A 24,131-nucleotide genomic window follows, 5' to 3' on the forward strand; every position below is an offset into this window, starting at 1 on the left:
GTCTGATTCCTCCTTTCAGACACACCATTATACTGTGGTGTTCCAGGAGAGTCCACTGAGAGAGAATCTCATTCTCCCTAGATATGTCAGAAACTCATTGGAAAGATATTCACATCCTCGATCAGATCGAAGAATTTAATACACTTTTCAGTTTATTTTTCTACCTCATTTCGGAATAGTTTGAACATTTCAAACGACTCCGACTTATGCTTCATTAAGTAGATATACCATACCTCGATAGGTCGTCTGTGAAGTTATGAAGTAGAAATATCCACCTCTTGCACTTGAGCTCATAGGTCCACATACATCAGAATGTACCAGACCCAAGAGTTCACTGGCTCGCTCACCTTTTCCAGTAAAAGGTGACTTGGTCACCTTTTCAAGAAGACAAGACTCACAGGTTGGAAGTGATTCACAATCACCAAGTTCAAGAATTCCTTCTTGAGCCAACCTGTTTATCATGTTCTTATTGATATGACCTAGCCTACAGTGCCAAAGGTAGACTTCTGACATATTATCTATTCTAGGTATTTACCGAAGTTTTGAACCACATTAACAGACTGTGATAGTAAATAAATTCTATTATTTAATTGTTCAATAAATATTATAACACCATTCAAAATGATATTGCAAATATTTCTTTTTATTAAAAAATCATAACCGTACATGGCCAAAAGGCCTACAGAAATAATATTTAATAAAAAGTTTGGACAATAGTGACATTCACTCAAAATTACATTACGAGAATTGATTACAAGAATCATGATTCCTAAAGCTAGAACTGAAACTTTGCTTCCATCTCCAACGTTCAGAAACCTCTCGCCTTCATTAAATCTCCTACTGACCTGCAGACCCTGCATCGAATTATAAATATGATAAGGGCTTGCGGTATCCAATACCCAGACAGTAGTATCACAAATGAAAAAGTTGCAAGGAGTTATCATATAATTACCTTGCTTCTTCTTCAACCTGTTCGGATCCAGGGAGGCAATGTATTGAGGATAGTTCCTCTTCCAATGCCCCTGCTTCTTACAAAAGAAGCACTCTGCCTGGCTCTGGTCGGGCTTGCACTTCTTGGTCTGACCCTGTGCAACCGTCCCAGCATGAGGCTGCACCTTCTTGTTCTTCTTCTTCTTGTTCTTCTTTCCCTTCCCAAAGGGTCGACGATGAGAAGAAGACCCTCCCACTACATTCACCGACTCCTTATGGAGCTGGTGATCCTTCTCAAAGTTCTGCAGCAACCCCAACAACCCGTGGTAGTTTACTGCAGGCTTTGTCATTCGAAAATGAGTAAGAAAGGGAGGAAGGAGTTGGGCAAGGAATTAAGGATCGCATCCTTACCGAGCTGCTCGTGCAGAGAAAACCCAATTTGCTTAGGCACTCAATCATCTCGATCATGTACAGTACATGATCAGTGACTGAGGTCCCATCCCTCATCCGAGCATTAAAAATGGCACAACTAGTTTTGTGCCTTTCAACATCGTCAGCCGTGCCAAAGGAGTCGTTCAACATTTGAAGCATCTCCTGTGGATGGGCATTCTCAAATCTGCGGCTGAACTCGTCATTCATTGCTGCCAGCATAATACATCGGACAGTAGTGCGGTCATTGAGCCACTTCTGGTAAGTGTCTCTGATCGCCTTACTAGCATTCAAGCTGGCTCCTCAGGTGCTGGATCCGTTACTACATAAAGGATCCGCTCATGCTCAAGGACGATTTTTAATTTTTGATACCAGCTATCGAAATTAGATCCCATGAGCTTGTCATTATCTAATAATGATCGGAGCGACAGGGTAGTGGCCATAGCTGTATAAAGGAAAACTTGACCTCTATTAGTACATAAATTAATACTAAAGACTTGGACTTTAGTCTAAAGTTTTTCACAATATTTTTATGAACTGGTAGCCTCAACCTCCAATTCGAGGAATTACTTTAATTCCTTAATGGGTACTAGAATCCACACAGACTACACACGAGCCCAACTTTGGTTGGTCAACCCATGTGCATCTATGGGTAGGTTCTTAACCAGTTGTTTCTCTAAACAACTTCTAGCAATTAATTTTGCCCCAGAACCTAATCAGTAGGCTTTGGCCTCTACTGAAAAGATCTGGTTAGGTCCAACCATTAACATGACTTAATTTGGTGAATCAGACCAATAAATGATCAGGTCCGACTTTGGCCGGCCAACCTAACCACCATCAGAAAGACTCAACCAAATATCATATTATGAATGATAATTCCATTAGCCAATGAGCACCAGGCCTTTGGAACTCCAATGATCATTGAACTAATGGACTCATTATCATTCACTTAATGGGAGGCATTGACTTAGTTATCATTATAACTTAATTATTTTAGGGACCTAATAATTTTTGAGAATTTTATTAAAAGATGGTAGAGAAAAATCATCCAGCCAATTTCAATCCTCCCACTGACTTCACCAAGTCAGATTAAAAAAAAGATTTAATTAAAGCTGGCATTAGGAGCACCTAAATCAATCACACTGATTTACCTAATGACATGGGTGAGCTCTAATCACCAAGTGATCTAATCAAAATCTAACTTACCAGATTGGCCAGGTAAGTGAGATCAGTGATGGGGATTTGCCATTAACTCGTCAATGATCGAATCAATGCGAGTAGCTCCCGCTTAAGAACCACTGGTCAAAACTGCCGAACTTATCTTAGACACTAACCGGTTCATTAGTTTTAATTTTGATCAACTTAGTAAATAGGGCTCCACCTCGTAGCCATGAATTAAGTCCATCTTGGTCTAGTTAAAGACATGGACCCATTCAACTACAACTATTGAAGTTGAGTCTAGAGTATCCTTGACCTAATCTAATTCAACTTTTGATTAGATTTGATCAATTACTCTATTTAATCTATTTTTTAAGCTAACCTTAGGTCTAACCCAATTATGGACCTAATTCATCTAACCCATTGACCTACAAGTTTATGTAATTATCTTAGGTCTTAATTCACAATTCTAGACCTACTAGACAATACTTAATTCTTTTAATTCAGTACTTGGGCTGATGGGTCAAGGTTTGGTATTTCGAAAATAATTTTTAAATTTTGAAAGATTTTATTTTCTGTTCACCAAATGTGTTGACTCATTTCACAAACGGATCAGCACATTTCATAAACATCAATCCTATTACTCATTTCATAACAGAAAATAACTCAAAATAAATCATGAATTTTTTTTAGATCTAATCTAACACATTCATGGTAAATTTTATAATTAAGTCCTTTCGCTGCTTTATCGGCATGGGATATAATTGCATCGGCACCCCTACCGCCATAGGAGACCCCATCGAATGGGAAGAGAGGGCCTTTAAACCCTACTTTTCTCCTATGACCGGATGGCCATGGCAACCAATCCAATTAGATTACTTGCTACTTGGATCAAGTATATCTAAATATATCAATTTTAAAATTTAAATTTTAAATTTTAAATTTTAAATTTTAAATTTTAAATTTCAAATTTTAAATTTTAAATTTGAGATTTCAACCAAATTTTGAATTTTGAATTTTTAATCTTTGAATTTTAAATTTTTGAATTTTGAATTTCAAATTTCAAATTTTAAATTTTAAATTTTAAATTTGAAATTTCAAATAAATTTCAAATTTTAAAATTCAAATTTCAAAATTCAAATTTTAAATTTTGAATTTCAAATTTAAAACTTCTAACAAATTTCAAATTTTAAATTTAGAATTTTGAATTTTAAATTTAAACTTATAGATTACACCTTAATCTACGCATGCATATGTATATCATATTCTAGAACCATGCTCTGATACCATTTGAAGCAAAAATTCAGTGCAGGAGCAAAATGGTAATTTTAAAACTTTTTCAAAATTACTATTTTACAGCAGAATTATTAATTAAACTCATTAATTAATACTAATTAACCCTACACTAGAATCTAAATATGATACAACAGCATGCATTTAAATTTGAAATTCAAATTTGAAACAGTAAACATTTTACTGTACTATGTTCAGAACACATCATCTTTTGCGGATAGTCGATCACCACAATCTGATCACCGTCGGGGGGTTTGAATCATCACATCGTAGCCACACTAGTGTCTGGCCTCTGCGGATCATCCACACGAAGATCCCATCTGATTGGTTCTTCACGAATGCTAGTTCGTGATTTTACCCTTTTGATGGCTGATGTTGATCGAACTCCTTCGATCGATGTGTGCCGACTCCTCGGATACTCTGGATCATCTACACGATTGGTTGAGAGGCTGATGGATCTCTCCCTAAAATTTGATGGACTCACGACACTCGTGGTACACCAATCTCACTTTCCGAACTCTAGGTAGAAACCCTAGGGTACACACCAAAAACCCTACGCCCACTTCTCTCTCCTTTTTCTCTCCTCTCGATAAATTTTGAACACTTCAAAATTTTTTCAGAACCTCCCCACGCCACTTATCTCTTCTTTCTTTCATTGCCCATGCCCCCTCCCTTTCTCATTTTATAAAACATCGCAAGAGATGTTGAAAGCATGTGAGTGGATAAGAAGAGGTGGTTGCTCACTTGAATTCAAATCAAATTTGAATTCAAGTGTCAACCAATCTTATCCTCATCCATTTATGCGAGAAAGAAGACATGGCGTGGCCTTTTTTTTTATGCGTGGAGACTTTCACATGAAACTATTTCTCGTGTGGAATATGGGGCGCACAAAAGAGGATAAGCTGGCGCATGATTATTTAGTTATCCATTCAAATTCAAAACCCCTTTGAATTTGGATGGGTAACAAACCAAGTTAATCTAAATAATTGGCACACAAAAATATGGGCATGAGAGAGCTTTGCGTGGAAGAAAATTTATGAGAAAATTTCTTCTCATGAATTTAAATGGGCACAAGGAAGTTGGGTGGCGCAGAGAATTTAAAATAAGGTGGTTTGATTCAAATTGAGCCAACCTAATTAAAATAGGTTAAGCATAATTAGACCAGATTAAATCCAACATAATTAGGCTTAATTATGCTCAATAAAATTCTAATCAAATCAGGAATTAACTAAGCCTAACCCCTGATCAAATCAGGGACTAAACCACCTTAGCGATTAGATCAACACTTAACCTAATCGGATCAATCCAAACTGAATCCAATTCAATTGGACTTGATCTAAAAATAATTACTCAATCAAATTGAGTTAATTAGTGATCAAATCACTAATTAAATCTTTCATAAATATTGAGTCCAAATCCGATGGGCAATTAGGCATCAGAGACCATCGATATGAAACTCTGATCAAAGAGTTCAAATTTCAAATTTAAAATTTAAAATTCAAAATTTAAAATTCAAAATTTTGACCCCGGTACCCAAAATGTGTAGAACTTATGATCAAAGAATCCTAATTCTCAATCATAGAGTCTCAGACACATAAGACTCATAATCAGCTATCAGATCAGAAAGGAACCTCTAATGTATGTGACCCGGCAGGTTCGAACCTAAGCCGGTAGTACAGGAACCAATTTCTGTACTAATCGAAGTGACCATCTAGCAATGGTACCCGACGATCGGATAGGTCGAATAGTCACAATCGCAATATTCAGAACCTATGTGAATATGGTTACCGTATAATTCATCCCTTTTGACCCCTGTGTTTAGGACGACTCAGGGGGTTAAACTGTCAACCCTGATAAGATCATCCGAATCGTGCTCAACTCAATTAGTCCTGTGACTCCTCACTAGGACTACCCTGGCCAAAGTTTTGCTAAATTGAAACACGACTATACACAGCTCCTAAACTGGAGTGGTCAATCTCATCTTGACACACGCACCGACAAGTCAAGTACTTGACTACACCCAGCAGCCTTCCATCACTGAATTAGAAATTCAGGTAGTCCAATGCCTAAGTGCAGTGAGTTGCTTGCAAATCACTGGGACGGTCTCAGGTTGGAGGGACATTTATACCCATATCTCATCGGAGCAAATCTTGACAGCAGAAATAGCTCCAGAGTCGGTCACGTTCAGTGCAGATGTACCATTATATCTCACCTGTATGCCATACCAGTGTCTCCACACTCCTTGGTTATGAGGACAACCAACCCATATGGCACACAACAACCTATGCTCGATAAATATTGTCGTCCTTGGTAACAACGTATCATTTGGTCGCGAACAGGTTTAAGGACTAAGCGACAAATCCTCCTTTGTCGAGTCTAAATAGTCCTAAGGACTTCACCACAACACAGGAGTTCATTAGAAGATGAAATATTTGTGATGAAAAAATATCAAAATAACTTTTATTTATTTATAATTCATGTACTAATACAAAAGGAGCACAACCGTCAACAGGCTGACGATTGGCTTTGGGATACTATTCCCAACACTTTATAGGTCTCCACCTTTCCATCTGCGTCCCTCTTCCTCTTGAAGACCCACTTACACCCTATGGGTTTCACTCCTGCGGGTGAGTCAACCAATGTCCACACATCGTTGACCTTCATGGACTCCATTTCGGATTTCATGGTCTCTAGCCATTTCTCAGAGTCAGGTCTCTGCATTGTATCCATGTAGGTGATCGGATCCTCATCATTTTCATCAAGTTCGACAGGATCGCCATCCCGAACTAAGAAACCATAGTATCTGTTCGGTTGATGTGGTACTCTACCAGACCGCCTTAAGGGTGCATAATCAATGGGCTCCGGATCTGATCTAATCAAATCCGGTTCAGGTTCAGTAACATGTGTCAGATTTTCCACTTGTCGAACTTCGTCAAGTTCGACCTTAGAGGCAACAGTTCCTTCACTAAGGAACTCCTTTTTCTAAAAAGATTATCTTAAGGCTGACAAACACCTTTTGCTCATCAGCAAAGTAGAAATAATACCCTTTGGTCTCTTTTGGGTACCCTATAAAATTACACTTGTCAGACCTAGGTCCAAGCTTGTCTGTAATTAAACATTTAACATAAGTCGGACACTCCCAAACCCTAAGGTACGAGAGTACTGACTTACGTCCTATCCATATCTCATATGGCGTTTTGGCTACAGACTTACTCAGAACTCTATTTAGAAGGTAACAAGCCGATTCGAGCGCATATCCCCAGAGGAAGATCGGCAGACCAGCAAACCTCATCATGGATCGAACCATGTCCAATAAGGTCTGATTCCTCCTTTTAGACACCCCATTATGCTGTGGTGTTCCAGGAGGAGTCCACTGAGAGAGAATCCCATTCTCCCCTAGATATGTCAGAAACTCATTGTAAAGGTATTCACCTCCTCGATCAGATTGAAGAATTTTAATACACTTCCCAGTTTTTTTTTACCTCATTTCGAAATAGTTTGAACATTTCAAATGACTCCGACTTATGCTTCATGAAGTAGACATACTCATACCTCGATAGGTCGTCTGTGAAGGTTATAAAGTAGAAATATCTACCTCTTGCACTTGAGCTCATAGGTCCACATACATCAGAATGTACCAGACCCAAGAGTTCACTGGTTCGCTTACCTTTTCTAGTAAAAGGTGACTTGATCATCCTTTCGAGAAGACAAGACTCACAGGTTGGAAGTGATTCACAATCATCAAGTTCAAGAATTCCTTCTTGAGCCAACCTGTTTATCCTATTCTTATTGATATGACCTAGCCTTCCGTGCCAAAGGTAGACTTCTGACACATTATCTATTCTAGGATGTTTATCGAAGTTTTGAACCACATTAACAGGCTGTGATAGTAGGTAAATTTTATTATTTAATTATCCAACAAATATTGTAACACCATTCAAAATGATATTGTAAATATTTTTATTTATTAAAAAATCATAACCGTACATGACCAAAAGGTCTACAGAAATAATATTTAATAAAAAGCTTGGACAATAGTGACATTCACTCAGAATTATATTACGAGAATTGATTACAAGACTCATGATTCCTAAAGCTAGAACTGGAACTTTGCTTCCATCTCCAACGTTCAGGAACCTCTCGCCTTCATCAAATCTCCTACTGACCAACAGACCCTGCATCGAATTACAAATATGATAAGGGCTTCCGGTATCCAATACCCAAGCAGTAGTATCACAAATGGAAAAGTTGCAAGAAGTTATCATATAATTACCTTGCTTCTTCTTCGGCCTGTTCGGGTCCAGGGAGGCAATATATTGAGGACAGTTCCTTTTCCAATGCCCCTACTTCTTGCAAAAGAAGCACTCCGCCTGACTCTTGTCGGGCTTGCGCTTCTTGGTCTGACCCTGTGCAACCGTCCCAACATGAGGCTGCACCTTCTTGTTCTTCTTATTCTTGTTCTTCTTCCCCTTCCCAAAGGGTCGACAACGAGAAGAAAACCCTCCCACTACATTCACCGACTCCTTATGGAGCTGGTGATCCTTCTCAAAGTTCTACAGCAACCCCAACAACCCGTGGTAGTTTACTGCAGGCTTTGTCATTCAAAAATGAGTAAGGAATGGGAGGAAGGACTTGGGCAAGGAATTAAGGATTGTATCCTTGCCGAGCTGCTCGTGCAGAGGAAAACCTAATTTGGTTAGGCGCTCAATCATCTCGATCATGTACAGTACATGATCAGTGACTGAGGCCCCATCCCTCATCCGAGCATTAAAAATGGCACAACTAATTTTGTGCCTTTCAACATCGTCAGCCGTGCCAAAGGAGTCATTCAACATTTGAAGCATCTCCTGTGGATGGGCATTCTCAAATCTGCGGCTGAACTCGTCATTCATTGCTGCCAGCATAATACATCGGACGGTAGTGCGGTCGTTGAGCCACTTCTGGTAAGTGTCTCTGATCGCCTTACTAGCATTCGGAGCTGGCTCCTCAGGTGCTGGATCCGTTACTACATAAAGGATCCGCTCATGCTCAAGGACGATTTTTAATTTTCGATACCAGCTATCGAAATTAGATCCCATGAGCTTGTCATTATCTAATAATGATCGGAGCGACAGGGTAGTGGCCATAGCTGTATAAAGAAAAACCAGACCTCTATTAGTACATAAATTAATACTAAAGACTTGGACTTTAGTCTAAAGTTTTTTCTAATATTTTTACGAACTGGTAGCCTCAACCTCCAATTCAAGGAATTACTTTAATTCCTTAATGGGTACTAAAATCCACACAGACTACACACGAGCCCAACTTTGGTTGGTCAACCCATGTGCATCTATGGGTAGGTTCTTAACCAGTTGTTTCTCTAAACAACTTCTAGCAATTAATTTTGCCCCAGAACCTAATCAGTAGGCTTTGGCCTCCACTGAAAAGATCTGGTTAGGTCCAACCATTAACATGACTTAATTTGGTGAATCAGATCAATAAATGATCAGGCCCGACTTTGGCCGGCCAACCTAACCACCATCAGAAAGACTCAACCAAATTATCATATTATGAATGATAATTCCATTAGCCAATGAGCATCAGGCCTTTGGGCCTCCAATGATCATTGAACTAATGGACTCATTATCACTCACTTAATGGGAGGCATTGACTTAGTTATGATTATAACTTAATCATTTTAGAGACCTAATAATTTTTGAGGATTTTATTAAAAGATGGTAGAGAAGAAATCATCCAGCCAATTTCAATCCTCCCACTGACTTCACCAAGTCAGATTAAAAAAAGAATTTAATTAAAGCTGGCATTAGGAGTACCTAAATCAGTCACACTGATTTACCTAATGACATGGGTGACCTCTAATCACCAAGTGATCTAATCAAAATCTAACTTACCAGATTGGCCAGATAAGTGAGATCAGTGGTGGGGATTTGCCATTAACTCGTCAATGATCGAATCAATGCGAGTAGCTTCCGCTTAAGAACCACTGGTCAAAACTGCCGAACTTACTTTAGACACCAACCGGTTCATTAGTTTTAATTTTGATCAACTTAGTAAATAGGGCTCCACCGCGTAGCCATGAATTAAGTCCATCTTGGTCTAGTTAAAGACATGGACCCATTCAACTACAACTATTGAAGTTGAGTCTAGAGTATCCTTGACCTAATCTAATTCAACTTTTGATTAGATTTGACCAATTACTCCATTTAGTCTATTTTTTTAAGCTAACCTTAGGTCTAACCCAATTATGGACCTAATTCATCTAACCCATTGACCCACTAGTTTATACAATTATCTTAGGTCTTAATTCACAATTCTAGACCTACTAGATAATACTTAATTCTTTTAATTCAGTACTTGGGCTGATGGGTCAGGGTTTGGTATTTCGAAAATAATTTTTAAATTTTGAAAGATTTTATTTTCTGTTCACCTAATGTGTTGACTCATTTCACAAATGGGTCAGCACAATTCATAAACAGCAATCCTATTGCTCATTTCATAACAGAAAATAACTCAAAATAAATCATGAATTTTCTTTTAGATCTAATCTAACACATTCATGGTAAATTTTATAATTAAGTCCTTTCGCTGCTTCATCGGCATGGGATATAATTGCATCGGCACCCTTACCACCATAGGAGACCCCATCGAATGGGAAGAGAGGGCTTTTAAACCCTACTTTTCTCCTATGACCGAACGGTCATGGCAACCAACCCAATTAGATTACTTACTACTTAGATCAAGTATATCTAAATATATCAATTTTAAAATTTAAATTTTTAATTTTAAATTTTAAATTTTAAATTTTAAATTTTAAATTTGAGATTTTAACCAAATTTTGAATTTTGAATTTCAATTTTCAAAATTAAAATTTCAAACAAATTTCAAAATTCAAATTTCAAAATTCAAATTTCAAAATTCAAATTTGAAATTTTGAATTTTAAATTTGAAATTTTAAATTTCAAATTTAAACTTATAGATTATACTTTAATCTACGCATGCATATGTATATCATATTCTAGAACCATGCTCTGATACCATTTGAAGCGAAAATTCAGTGCAGGGGCAAAATGGTAATTTTAAAACTTTTTCAAAATTACTATTTTACAGTGAAATTATTAATTAATCTCATTAATTAATATTAATTAACCCTACACTAGGATCTAAATATGATACAACAGCATGCATTTAAATTTGAAATTACAATTTGAAACAGTAAACTTTTTACTGTACTGTATTCAGAACACATCACCTTTTGCGGGTAGTCGATCACCGCAATCTGATCACCGTCGGGGGGGCTCTGATCATCACATCGTAGCCACACTAGTGTCTGACCTCTGCGAATCATCCACACGAAGCTTCCGTCTGATCGGTTCCTCACGAATGCTAGTTCATGATTTCACCCTTTTGATGGCTGATGTTGATCGAACTCCTTCGATCGATGTGTGCCGACTCCTCGGATGCTCCGGATCATCTGCACGGTTGGTGGAGAGGCTGATGGATCTCTCCCTGAAATTTGGTGGACTCACGACACTCGTGGCACACCAATCTCACTTCCCGAACCCTAGGTAGAAACCCTAGGGTACACACCAAAAACCCTGCACCCACTTCTCTCTTCTTTTTCTCTCCTCTTGGTAAATTTTGAACACTTCAAAATTTTTCCAGAACCTCCCCATGCCCCTTATCTCTTTTTTTTTTTTTTTTCACGCCCCCTCCCTTTCTCATTTTATAAAACATCACAAGAGATGTTGAAAGCGTGTGAGTGGATAAGAAGAGGTGGTTGCTCACTTAAATTCAAATCAAATTTGAATTCAAGTGTCAACCAATCTTATCCTCACCCATTTGTGCGAGAAAGAAGAGATGGCGTGGCCTTTTTTTTTTGTGCGTGGAGACTTTCACGAGAAACCATTTCTCATGTGGAATATGGGGCGCACAAAAGAGGATAAGCTGGCGCATGGTTATTTGATTATCCATTCAAATTCAAAACCCCTTTGAATTTGGATGGGTAACAAACTAAGTTAATCCAAATAATTAGTGCACAGAAACATAGGCGTGAGAGAGCTTTACATGGGAGAAAATTTTTTCTCGTGAATTCAAATGGACGCAAGGAAGTTGGGTGGTGCAAAGAATTTAAAACAAGGTGGTTTGATTCAAATTGAGCCAACCTAATTAAAATAGGTTAAGCACAATTAGACCAGATTAAACCCAACATAATTAGGCTTAATTAGGCTCAATAAAATCTTAATCAAATCAGGAATTAACTAAATCTTACTCCTGATCAAATCAGGGACTAAGCCACCTTAGCGATTAGATCAACACTTAACCTAATCGGGTCAATCCAAACTGAATCCAATTCAATTGGACTTGATCTAAAAATAATTACTCAATCAAATTGATTTAATTAGCGATCAAATCACTAATTAAATCTCTCATAAATATTGAGTCCAAATCCGATGAGCAATTAGGCATCAGAGACCATCGATATGAAATCCTGATCAAAGAGTTTAAATTTCAAATTCAAAATTTGAAATTCAAAATTTTGACCCCGGTACCCAAAATATGTAGAACTCATGATCAGAGAGTCCTAATTCTCAATCATAGAGTTCCAGACACATAAGACTCATAATCAGCCTTCAGATCAGAAAGGAATCTCTAATGTGTGTGACCCCGCAGGTTCGAACCTAAGCCGGTAGCACAGGAATCAATTCTTGTACTAATCGAAGTGACCATCTAGCAATGGTACCTGACGATCGGATAGGTCGAATAGTCACAATCGCAACATTCAGAACCTATGTGAATATGGTTACCGTATAATTCATCCCTTTTGAACCCTATATTTAGGATGACTCAGGGTTAAACTGTCAACCCTGATGAGATCATCCGAATTGTGCTCAACTCAATTAGTCCTGTGACTCCTCATTAGGACTACCCTGACCAAGATTTTGCTAAATTAAAACACGACTGTACACAGCTCCTAAACTGGAGTGGTCAATCCCATCTTGACACACGCACCGACAAGTCAAGTACTTGACTACACCCAGTAGCCTTCCGTCACTGAATTAGAAATTCAGGTAGTCCAGTGCCTAAGTACAGTGAGTTGCTTGCAAGTCACCGTGGCGGTCTCAGGTCGGAGGGACATTTATACCCATATCCCATCGGAGCAAATCTTGACAGCAGAAATAGCTCCGGAGTCGGTCACGTTCAGTGCAGATGTACCATTATATCTCACCTGTATGCCATACCAGTATCTCCACACTCCTTGATTATGAGGACAACCAACCCATATGGCACACAATGACCTATGCTCGATAAATGTTGTCGTCCTTGGTAACAACGTATCATTTGGTCGCGAACATATTTAAGGACTAAGCGACAAATCCTCCTTTGTCGAGTCTAAATAGTTCTAAGAACTTCACCACAACACAGAAGTTCATTAGAAGATGAAACATTTGTGATGAAAAAATATCAAAATAATTTTTATTTATTTATAATTCATGTACTAATACAAAAGGAGCACAACCGTCAATAGGCTGATGATTGGCTTTGGGACACTATTTCCAACAATCAGATATCGTGACACTATATTGCAAAGATAATAGCACCATAGCTCTTGCTAAGGAGCCTAGGTCTCACTAGATATCCAAGCACATAAAGCAACAAAACACGTGACTATCTCCAATAGAAATACATAGAGGTACAGCAAGCAAACTTCACATATGATATAAATGATCCACTGATAAGTCACTTAGCCAGTCTAAGACTAAAAGCCTATCTTCTGAAGATGAGGCTTGGTACATGGCAAATTGGCTTTAGTGCAAGTGGAAGATTATTAGATGTATGCCCTAAAAGTCAATCTTGGATGACACATATTATATTTTTAGAATATAATTTTATACTTATTGGGCATTTATATTACCATTCATGTTTATGTGTCCATGAATCATCCAAGGAATTAACAAGATATTGACACATATTCTCAAGGAGTTGAGAATTTGAGACATGTGTCATTGATGGTTAGTTCCTAAATTACTCCTAGTCATAGGATCATCATGGGGATGGTGATTGATCCAGATAAATCAGTGCATGGATCACTTTTTTTGGACAGATGGATCTCGAGTCTGCAGTGTAGAGACACTAGAGTGAGAGTACAAGTGATTATTAGAGAACAACTAGTACTGAGCGTGACCAACACAAAAAGTTACATAGATGTCTGCTCACTCATTAATGACTTTCTCGATGTTGCAGTTGTATGACTGATTCTTTGATCTGAGATGATACTACTGCTCACAGTGAGGCTGCTGGAGTTTGACTGACACATCAACATAGGTCTCAATGAGCCTTTGTAGTGGATGTTGACGACAGTTGATCCACTGTAGGAGTGGAGTGTGCATCAAGATGAGATCTATCAATCCTAGTAGAAGAGAGTAGTCTTATGAAATTTAAGAGATTGAGTCCTTAAGTCTATGGCCATAGCAGTGTGATTGATGGAAAAGAGTTTCCATAGAGTTACATATGGACTCAAGTTGATTGAATCTATTATATGACCGATGTTGAGGTTTAATGATTCATCCATGACCTACCATCTGGTTAGGACTCACGATAGAGAGACTGTATCATATGCTAAGTGTACCTAGAGGTTCATCTTTTATTCTACTAGGTTGCTACTACATACTGCTAAATGTCACTAGTGGATTGTAAGACTCATGAGAATCATCTTGATCATCAATGATCCTTGGTGGGTAGAGTTAGAATTGTTTCAATCCATTGAAAAGAATTTCAATGATATTGTGATAGAGATTACAATATATCTCACTACGAGATAGAATAGAATCTATGGGGTCACACACAAAGAGACTTTTGACTGATCAGATGGTTGAATTATGATTATGAATCATAACAAGATTTGATTATCAATTTGATTGATAATTGATCTAATACAAATATTGCATTATATAATTTGCTAAAGAGTTAGCGAGTTATAAGAGGATTAATTAGTAATAGGATTGCTAATTGACTCAATTTGATTAAGCAATGGGGCTTGCATTAAGTCTAATTTGATTGGATTTAATTTGACTCATTATGGGTTTGATTTGATCAACCCCAATAGGGTTATAAGATAATCCCAAAAAGATCGGATGATTAGTCCCAGTTGAATTAGGATTTGGATTTGACTCAATTCTTAATTAGACTAGGATATATGAATTTTTATTTGGATTAAGAATCCTCATTTTTTTGGGTACACCAAATTCTAATTGAATTAGGATTAAAAATTAAGTTTGACTCAAACACCAAGAAAGAGTCCAATAGGACTAGGACTCCTCCTCCAATTAAGAGACATCTAATCTAAATTAGTTGGGCTCCAAACCAAATTTGGATTCCTATTTATTTGAGTCTAATCTGATCCTAATATTATTAAATATAATTGATATTTTAATTGAATTTAAAATAGCAATTTAAACAAGAGTCCCATGTTCTTGAAATACCTTGATTCCATATGCAAAAAGGAGTCCCACGCCACCTTGTTTTTGTGTCCCACATTGAACCATATTGGGCACCACTTTTTCCTCCTTATTTCAGTGTGTAAAAAAGAAATAAAATCCCAAATTACCGTGTGAAACCTGGGCATGAAACCGTGTGATGGGCGGCATCCAATGTTTGGTAGAGTCTTAGGCATTTAGGACTCTTAAATCCTACCCAATCTAGAACTCTTCCTATGTCTATTTAATACCAGCAATAAGGGACTTTGAAGGGGGCTAAGAGATCAGGTTTACACATCCAAAAAGAAAGGAATTGGAGTGGAGAAAATAAGGTGAGAGGGCATGGCATCTTGGTCCTTGGCATGAGGTATTTTCTATCTCCCTATCTCTTCTTTCTTACAACAATCAATTGTTGGTTATTAGGATATCTTCTTCTCCACCTCTTGTCCATATTTAGATATAGATGTCTCCTCTTTTCATTGTCCAAAAGTTGAACAAAATTCTTACATCTCTATTGTAGAGATTTGGTGCATGAATTTTAAGAAGAAAAGAGAAGAAAGGGTTCTTCTCATGATCTCTAGTATAGAGATCAAGATCCTCCTATATCTTCTTGTTCTCCAAGAGTGTCTTGAAAGAAAAAAAGATTTTAAACCGTCAAGATATGATCTCTACAAAAAAGCTAGCACTCCGGTGAGATCAAAAGGCTTCTGATCAGATCAGAATCTCGTGTAGATACCCGTAGAGGTCGGACGCTTGTACGACTACAAGGGATCTTCGGAAGACATCCATGATCATCTGTTCATATTCAAGAATGATCCATGTCCAGGTATGTTTTATGTTTATTTTTTTCTATTTGATTTCTGTATCTGAATCTTATCTCACATATGATGATCTTATTTATAGTTTGAAGATTTGATCTTATGCATGCTTAGATTAAATTAGATTTAATCTAAAAATTTTTAAAATTTTACTGCGTACTAGTTTTGTAAAATTATGCGTGCATGAAACCATAAAACTCCAATACTAGACTCACTCATGGCTAAGGAGAAAGAAACTAACCTAAGAATAAAGCAGCCCAGCAAATCAAGGACGATGAGTAGAGGTAGCTCGACTTTATCCGAGCAAGTATGCAGAATCGTCAAGTGCTAGAGCTCCCCCCTCTGAACAGTAAAAGCAATAAAAAGGAAGTTACCATGGTCCTATTTATAGAACCTTAAGATGGCTTCGATCTACCGACGATTTACCTCCCCCGACCGATGTTCGACAAGTGGCAGTCTCTGATTGGTCAAGTCAGAGCTCCCACGGATCCGAGGAATCAATAGCCCAGATATGAAGGCGATTCGTTTTAGAGCACCGATCTTTGATACATATCAATGAAAAATAGCTCGACTATATCTGCCTCGATGTCGGACTAGGTACTCTCTTCGACCAATCTATTAGCAGCTCGATCTTGAGAGTAGGAGGTATCTGTTATAGATCCGTACTTCAACCTCAATTCAAACAACCTCGTCACCGCCGAACTAGTTACAGCCGAGCTACTAGAGATGGCATTTGCTGGGCTAAAGCATAGATATGGTGATCGCTTAATATGACCTCTCGAGTCAGTAGCAGTTTTTATTCCTCAGTCTAATCCCATTTCATCTCGAAGGACAACCTACTTCATTTTGCCAAACTACTTCAACAAGCAAGAGGGCAAGTATCCGCTCTACAGACTCCAGTTCCTTGGCCTGGACAACCTACTAAATCGGCTATGGCCAATCCATTCCTTCCACCAATAGATTCGTTCTTTCTCCTAATTGAAAAAGTCCAGATAAGGTAGGATTCGTCCATGATTAAATCTTCTGTAAAAGAAAAGTCTTCCTTCGAATCTATCCATGCGACAAATCCAAAAATCACCAAGACTCCAAGACAGATACGTCTCAAACTCCTCTCTTATAAATTAAAATTTTCAGGACCCTTCAAGGTATGCAATCGACTCCTCACTCTCTTCTTTTTTTATTCTTCAATTTCCTAATTTGAGCGTCGGAAGGTCTACACTGGAGAACACCACCCCGGTATAGACTTGTTTAGCAGGTGTTCGGGCGAAGGTCTAGCGACGGTTCCATCTTAGCATCCGACTTCAGATAGAGAGATCGACAGTAATATTTATTATATTTTTTTATATTTTAATCAAATCAGCTACATAGCATAGTGCGGGACTCCTGCTAGTTTATCATTATTTGCCATCTACCAAGATAGAACAGCAATATCATTTATTAGCATATGGCAAAAGACTCGATTATGTTGGGACCATTATCTTGTGCCGCATTAAAATTCATGGGGGATGGATCTTCTGCTGTATTTAAAAAGTATCGTAGGGTGCTGTGCATGCTTCGAAAATATACATCAAAAGATGAGTGGCCACGCGCGCTTGTGCTGTATTAAAATATTAAAAAAAATAGATAAATTTCAGGAGTACTTGAATAATTTAGATAAACATCATATAACTATTCTTTTTTTGATGGACGTCTCAATATATGCACAGCACCCTGTGTGGTACTTTTTGAATATCACATAAGATCTCATTTCAATCCATGGACAGTAAAAAAAAAAATACAACATGTCATTTTTTTTTACTTCATTTAATCATTGTTTATTCGCCTCTACCAAGCAAGAGGGAACATCACTTTAATTTATTAACATGCGGCAGAATGCTTACCTTAGGACCATTCCCCTGAGATGAACTAAGATCCGTAGATGAGAGAAAAAAAGCTACATGCCTCGGGTTGTTGTAAATTTATTGCTACAAATTTTTTCTCTCCTTAATTACTGCTGCATAGCAACGGGAAGAAGGCCGACTGCCTGCAGCCCTCCACATAATGTGATGGAATCATTCTGTGATCGGACTCAACATGTAGCGGGAATTTAACCATCCGGTAAGACTGCAAAGATAAAAATATTTATTTTAATAGGTCAAGGAGTCAATTGGTCCAAAGAAAAAAAAAAAAGTTTTCTTTCAAAAAGCATAATTTTTTAAAATATTATCATCTAAAAAATTATTTTTCAAAAATAAAATTTTAGCACCATATAGAAAATTGTTTTTTTAAAAAAATTAATATATTCAATTGATCATAAAAATATAATTTATTAAAAAATAATTTATATTTAATTAAATATTTATTTTTTAAAAAATACTGTGTAAAATATCTATTATACTTTTAATAGATATAAGACCATACATTCTGTTCCTAAACTTTATATAAATAATAATATTTTATTTATATTAATAAAAAAATAATATTAATATATTATAATATAATATTAGATCATAATAATTTATTATATTAATATAATATTAATATATATTATATTATATTAATATAATCTTAATATTTTAATATAATATATTTTAATATTTTATTAAATATAATAATATATTAATATATTAATATAAATACTATATTAATATTAATAAAATTATTATATTAATATAAATATTTAAATATAATAAATATTATAATATTAATATTATATTATATTATCACTATTCAATATTTCATCCTAATCATTTATGATATTTTATAAAATCTTAACCGTAAATCTTAAAAGAATATTTTCGATAAAAAAAAAGTATCACTATTTTTCATTTTATCGAAAGTGTCAAAAAAATTTATTTTTTTATCGATTTTTTATTTTTTATAAAATATAAAAAAAAAATTTATAAAAAATTTTTTTTCACTCTCCCTACCTTCTAAAAATTTTAACTAAATAAAAAAAAATTTTACTTCTCAAAAATTATTTTTTCTCTCTCCACTTCTTACGAATCAAATTAGTGCCGAAGGAGAGTCCAGACCATCCCCTGTCATGATGTTTTATTTTGCTTTTTTTTTTTCCTTTTTATCTTGGGAATTCTTTTCGTTGTGTGGGGGAAGGTGCCGAGCGCTGGTGTTGCATGGGCCCACTTTTTTTTTCTGTCTTCTGCTTCAACTAGGGGAGGGGAAGAGCACAGAGATAGCCATGCGGCACCATATCTTTCTCTTTCCGGAGTAAGTTTTCTCCGCGTGAGAAAATTTTTTTATACACCAGTGTAAAAAAAATATACTACATAATATATATTTAATATATATAATTTTATTTTTATTTAAAATTTTAATTGATAAAATTATTTTGAAAAAATTATGATAGATTATATAATGATATTTTATAATTAAATTATAATTTTTTATATAAAATATTATAATTATTTTTTAAAAAAAAATTAAAAATAAAAAAATATTTTTATCATTAAAAATTTTAAAAAATTTAAATAATAAAAATATTATCTTTTTTTATAACATCATATAATTAAATTATGATATTTTATATATAAAATTATAATTTAACCACAGGATATATAAGATGATCACATAATATCATAATTTTTTTAAAAAATATTTTTATTATTAAAAATTTTAAATAAAAAAATAAAATTATAAATATAAAATTTGTATTAAAAAGTGATGATCATGGAATACAATCCGATCAAACAGTATAATTTTTTACATCAGATATACTGTACGAAAAATTTCCTCCCGCGCATCTGCTGCTGCTTGGCAGCGGGAAGAAGGCCCAGTTCCCTCCTGGCTACATTATTGGACTTAACGTACAGCTGGCTACATTATTTTCCGACGGACAGAAGTGACGTCCGCGACAGTAAACGTATTATCATCCATTCAAATCCAGACCTACCACCACTACATTTTTTTTTTTTTTCTTATCGCATGCTAGCTCGTCAAAACGAGCTCTTTTAATAGGAGACTTGCCGAGAGCTCCATCACCAGGCTATTTTTAAATTTTATTTGAAAAATATTTCAATTAATTTAATTTTAATTTTACAAAATATATTTAAAATTTTTTTTATTTCAATTAAACTTTATAATTTTTTTTAAACATTTTAATTTATAATTCTTATTTTTGGTGACTTTTTAAAAATTTTCACTTTCTAACTTTTCCTCATTTCTTTAACTTTTTAATGTATTTCTTTTTTTATCAAAATTTAATTCAAATTTAATTTTTTTAAGTCACATTGATAAAATACCCTAACAAAAAAATTATAATTAATTTAATTTAATTTTATTCTTTTATGATATATTTTTTCAAATCTTTATATTTTAAATTTCAATCAAAATTAAAATTTTAATTTATTTACTAATTTCAAATTTTAAAAAACTAAATTTTCCAATTTTCCATTCAAAATGGCATTTTATATTTAAATTAATTTAGTTATTTAAAATATAATTTTTAATTTCATTTATAATTATAATTTTTATTTCTTAAATTTAAAAATTATAAACTTTGTTCTTCAATTACAATTATAATTTCTATTTTTTTTAATTCTTTATGTTTTTATAAAATTTTTTAACCCTTTTTTTAAAAAATTTTTTAATTTTTTTAAAATAAATTATTTTTAATTTTCGAAAGTAATTTGAAATAATATTTTTATTTCAATTAATCTTTAAAATTTTATTTCTTTTTAATTTTCAATTAAAATTCTTTTTCTTTGATTACTTCAAATTTTTTTAAAAAAAATTTTTAAGACAAATATTTCGAATGATGTTTTTCAATTAAATTTCAATTTTTTATTTCTTTCATAATTCTTTCTCCTTTTTTTATTTCCTATGATAATTTCTTTTTTTTTCTTAAGATTTTTTTTGACATCTTTTAAAAAAAATTTGAAATAAAAAATCTAAATTAATTTTTTAATGAATTACAAATTAAAATCTTTATATTTTAAATTTCAATCCAAATTTAAATTTTAATTTATTAACTAATTTCAAATTTTAAAAAACAAAATTTTTTATTTTCCCACGATTTTTTTTTTTTTTTTTGGGTGGGAAAATTGAGAAACGCCGTTTGGAATGGCGTTTTTAAAAACGCCATTCGCGTTTTTAAAGACGCCATTCGGAACAGCGTTTCTTCATTTTTTTTTTTTTTTTTTTTGGGACGATGCCACCGTGAAAATGGGGGCTGACGTGGAAGGGGAAAAAATGCCATTCAAAATGACGTTTTTCCCTTTTGCATTAGTTTGGTAAATAAGTTTTATTTTAATATATTTTAGTAAAAAAATTTTTTTTTTGCATTATTTGGGAAAAGAGCTCTTTAAAAGGAGACTTGCCGAAAGCTCCATCACCACGAACTAGCGCGCCATAGATATGGAGCAGACCAAGGAGCTCCTGCAAGCCCAAACGCACGTCGGCCACCACATCCGTGGCAGCCTCATCTCCATGTTCCTCAAGTGCGCCGTGGAGCTCGGCATCCCCGACGCCATCCATGCGCACGGCCAACCCCTCCCCCTCTCCCGCCTGGTATCCACCCTCCCCATCCCCCAGTCCAAAGCCCCCTCCCTACGCCGCCTCCTTCGCCTCCTCGCCCACACGGGCTTCTTCACCATCCATCCAGACCACGACAGCTCCGGCGAGGACGTCTATTCCCTCACTCCCAGCTCCCAACTCCTCGTCAGGAGCTGCCCCACCAGCCTCGCCTCCTATGTCATCGGCTTCCTCGACTCCAGAATGCTGTCGCCTCTTCAGCTCCTCAGCGCCTGGTACCGGAGCGAGCAGTCCGCCACCGTCGCCGAAATGGCCCGCGGCATGCCCGTCTGGGAGTGGGCCAGAGCGAACCCGGACTTCAACGTCCTGTTCAACGAAGCCACGGCCAGCGACACCAGCGTCGTGGCCAAGGTGGTGGTCACCGACTGCAAGGCCGCCTTCCATGGATTGAGGTCCCTCGTGGATGTCGGCGGCGGCAACGGGATGTTCGCAAGGGCGATCGCCGAGGCCTTTCCGCATATAAAGTGCACGGTCTATGACCTCCCTCACGTCGTCGCCACCATACCGAAGAGTTCGGCCGTCGAGGCCATCGGAGGGGACATGTTCGAGCACATACCGTCGGCTGATGCGGTGTTTCTCAAGGTGATCATGTCCATCTTGCGACTAATTCCTGATCATTAATTGGTGGTTTCTTTGTGATCATAGTATGTATTAATCTCTGCTTAATTTCTACTGCATGCATGCATGCAGCTGATCATGCACATGTTGACTGAGGAGCAATGCGTGAAGATACTGAGGCGGTGCAAGGACGCGATTCCGAAGAGAGAGGAGGGAGGGAAGGTGATAATTGTGGACATGGTTTTGAATTCGGAGAAGGAAGATTATATGGTGATGGAGGCACAGCTGGTGTCGGATTTGGTGATGCTGCAAGCCACGGATGGGAAGGAGAGGGAAGAGCATGAATGGAAGAAGATCTTTATGGAAGCAGGTTTCGTGGACTACAGGGTGACACCATTGGGTGCACGTTCGCTGATTGAGGTGTTTCCTTGACTATCTAGTACTGATGCAGGGATTTGTGTGGATGGACCTTGAAGGTGCATGGCCTGCATATGGCCATCTTTAAGACAATATCATGCAACAATATGTAAGAGATCAGAGGGTCTTAATGATTAATATGCAAGGAGTATCTCTTCTGCTCACATCTATTCTAATACATTAAAGGGAAGTCAGGAGCATCCCCTGTATGCCCTGTGTCGCATGATGTTTTTTTTTTTTTTTTTTTGATTTTTTTTCTTTTTATCTTGATAGTCTCTACGTCATGTTGAGAATAGAGTTATTTGTAATTCAATTCCAGACTGAAAATCGATTCATATTAAACTGAAAAATTGAACCAAAATTGAATCGAATAGAGCTCGATTCGATTTTTAATTTTTATTTTTAAAAATTTTAATTTTCAGTTCGATTTGATTAAAAATTCAAAAATTCAAAAATCAAATCGAAAATCAAAATTATAATTTAAATTTATATTATTTATTATTTTAAAAATTTGTTGGTTACATGGATGGATGATTGAATATTAGATTTGATTTATTATTATAATTTATTGTGATGCTTGATTGCTTATTTGTATTGTAGATAATATAATTTTTGATATGTTATATTTTATTTATTATCGATTTATCATTTATTAATTATCAATATATAATTATTTATCAATTATTAATTTTTAATATAAAAAATTATCAAACAATAAATTTAGTAAATTCTGAATTTAATTAAATATAATGTAACAAACTAATGAATCAACAATAATTATTTGAATATGTTATATCAAAAATAGATAATTAAAAATAAAAAAAATTATAAAAAATATTGAATAACAAAATCGAACCGAACTGAAATTTTCGATTCGGCTTCGGTTCGATTCCTCTTTTATTCGGATTGATTTTTGATTTTCACTTTTCTATTATTTAATTTTCAGATCGAATCGATTTGGATCAGATCGAATCAATTAAAATCGAATGAACAATCCTAGTAGAGAGGATATCAATCCAGCAATGTCATCACATAGGTCCGCTATTTTTTCATTTTCTGCCTCTGCCCGACGATGGGAAGAGCATCGCGCAATTACGTGTCATGCGATGCATTTTTCTCTCTCAAATTTTTTTTTGCTGCCCATGCTGGTACATAAATTTTGCCATTCGAAAAATGATTGGAAAAAAAAACTCAGAGATATTTGGATAGTTTGAACTACTGCCTATTTTATGGTATAAATAATATCTAATCATGTACATCACTCTATAATATTTTAAAAATATTATAAAAAATTTTATTATTAAAAAAAAAAAAAAAAGAGAGGAGAGGAGAAAATCAGCGCACCACATGTTGTATTTCACTTACTATTAGGCAATATATTCTAGACAATGTACATTTCTAATATTCTGTATATTCCTGATATATAGGCAATATACATACCTAATACTTACTGTCATGCTTTTTTTTTCTTTTTTTTTTAATATTTCTTTATTTGCCATTATCTGCCACCAAGAGAGGGGGAACA

The 24,131-nt window shown here is 35.6% G+C and overlaps 1 protein-coding gene across 1 annotated transcript; it reads left to right on the top strand.

Annotated features, from left to right (window-relative positions):
* Nucleotides 1-21,454: 21,454 nt before the first annotated feature.
* Nucleotides 21,455-22,906, top strand: LOC140851672 (pluviatolide O-methyltransferase-like). The gene is made up of 2 exons (XM_073243679.1): nucleotides 21,455-22,213; nucleotides 22,322-22,906. The coding sequence occupies exons 1-2, from the start codon at nucleotides 21,455-21,457 to the stop codon at nucleotides 22,619-22,621; spliced, it is 1,059 nt and encodes a 352-aa protein (XP_073099780.1). The 3' UTR covers nucleotides 22,622-22,906.
* The last annotated feature ends 1,225 nt before the right edge of the window (nucleotides 22,907-24,131 follow it).

The sequence above is a fragment of the Elaeis guineensis genome, chromosome 9 (genome assembly GCF_000442705.2).
Source record: "Elaeis guineensis isolate ETL-2024a chromosome 9, EG11, whole genome shotgun sequence".
Lineage (NCBI taxonomy): Eukaryota > Viridiplantae > Streptophyta > Magnoliopsida > Arecales > Arecaceae > Elaeis > Elaeis guineensis.

Coding starts and splice junctions, on each gene's coding strand:
- LOC140851672 (XM_073243679.1), top strand. CDS start 21,455: ATGGAGCAGACCAAGGAGCTCCTGCAAGCCCAAACGCACGTCGGCCAC. Junction 22,214..22,321: donor CTGATGCGGTGTTTCTCAAG/GTGATCATGTCC, acceptor GCATGCATGCAG/CTGATCATGCACATGTTGAC.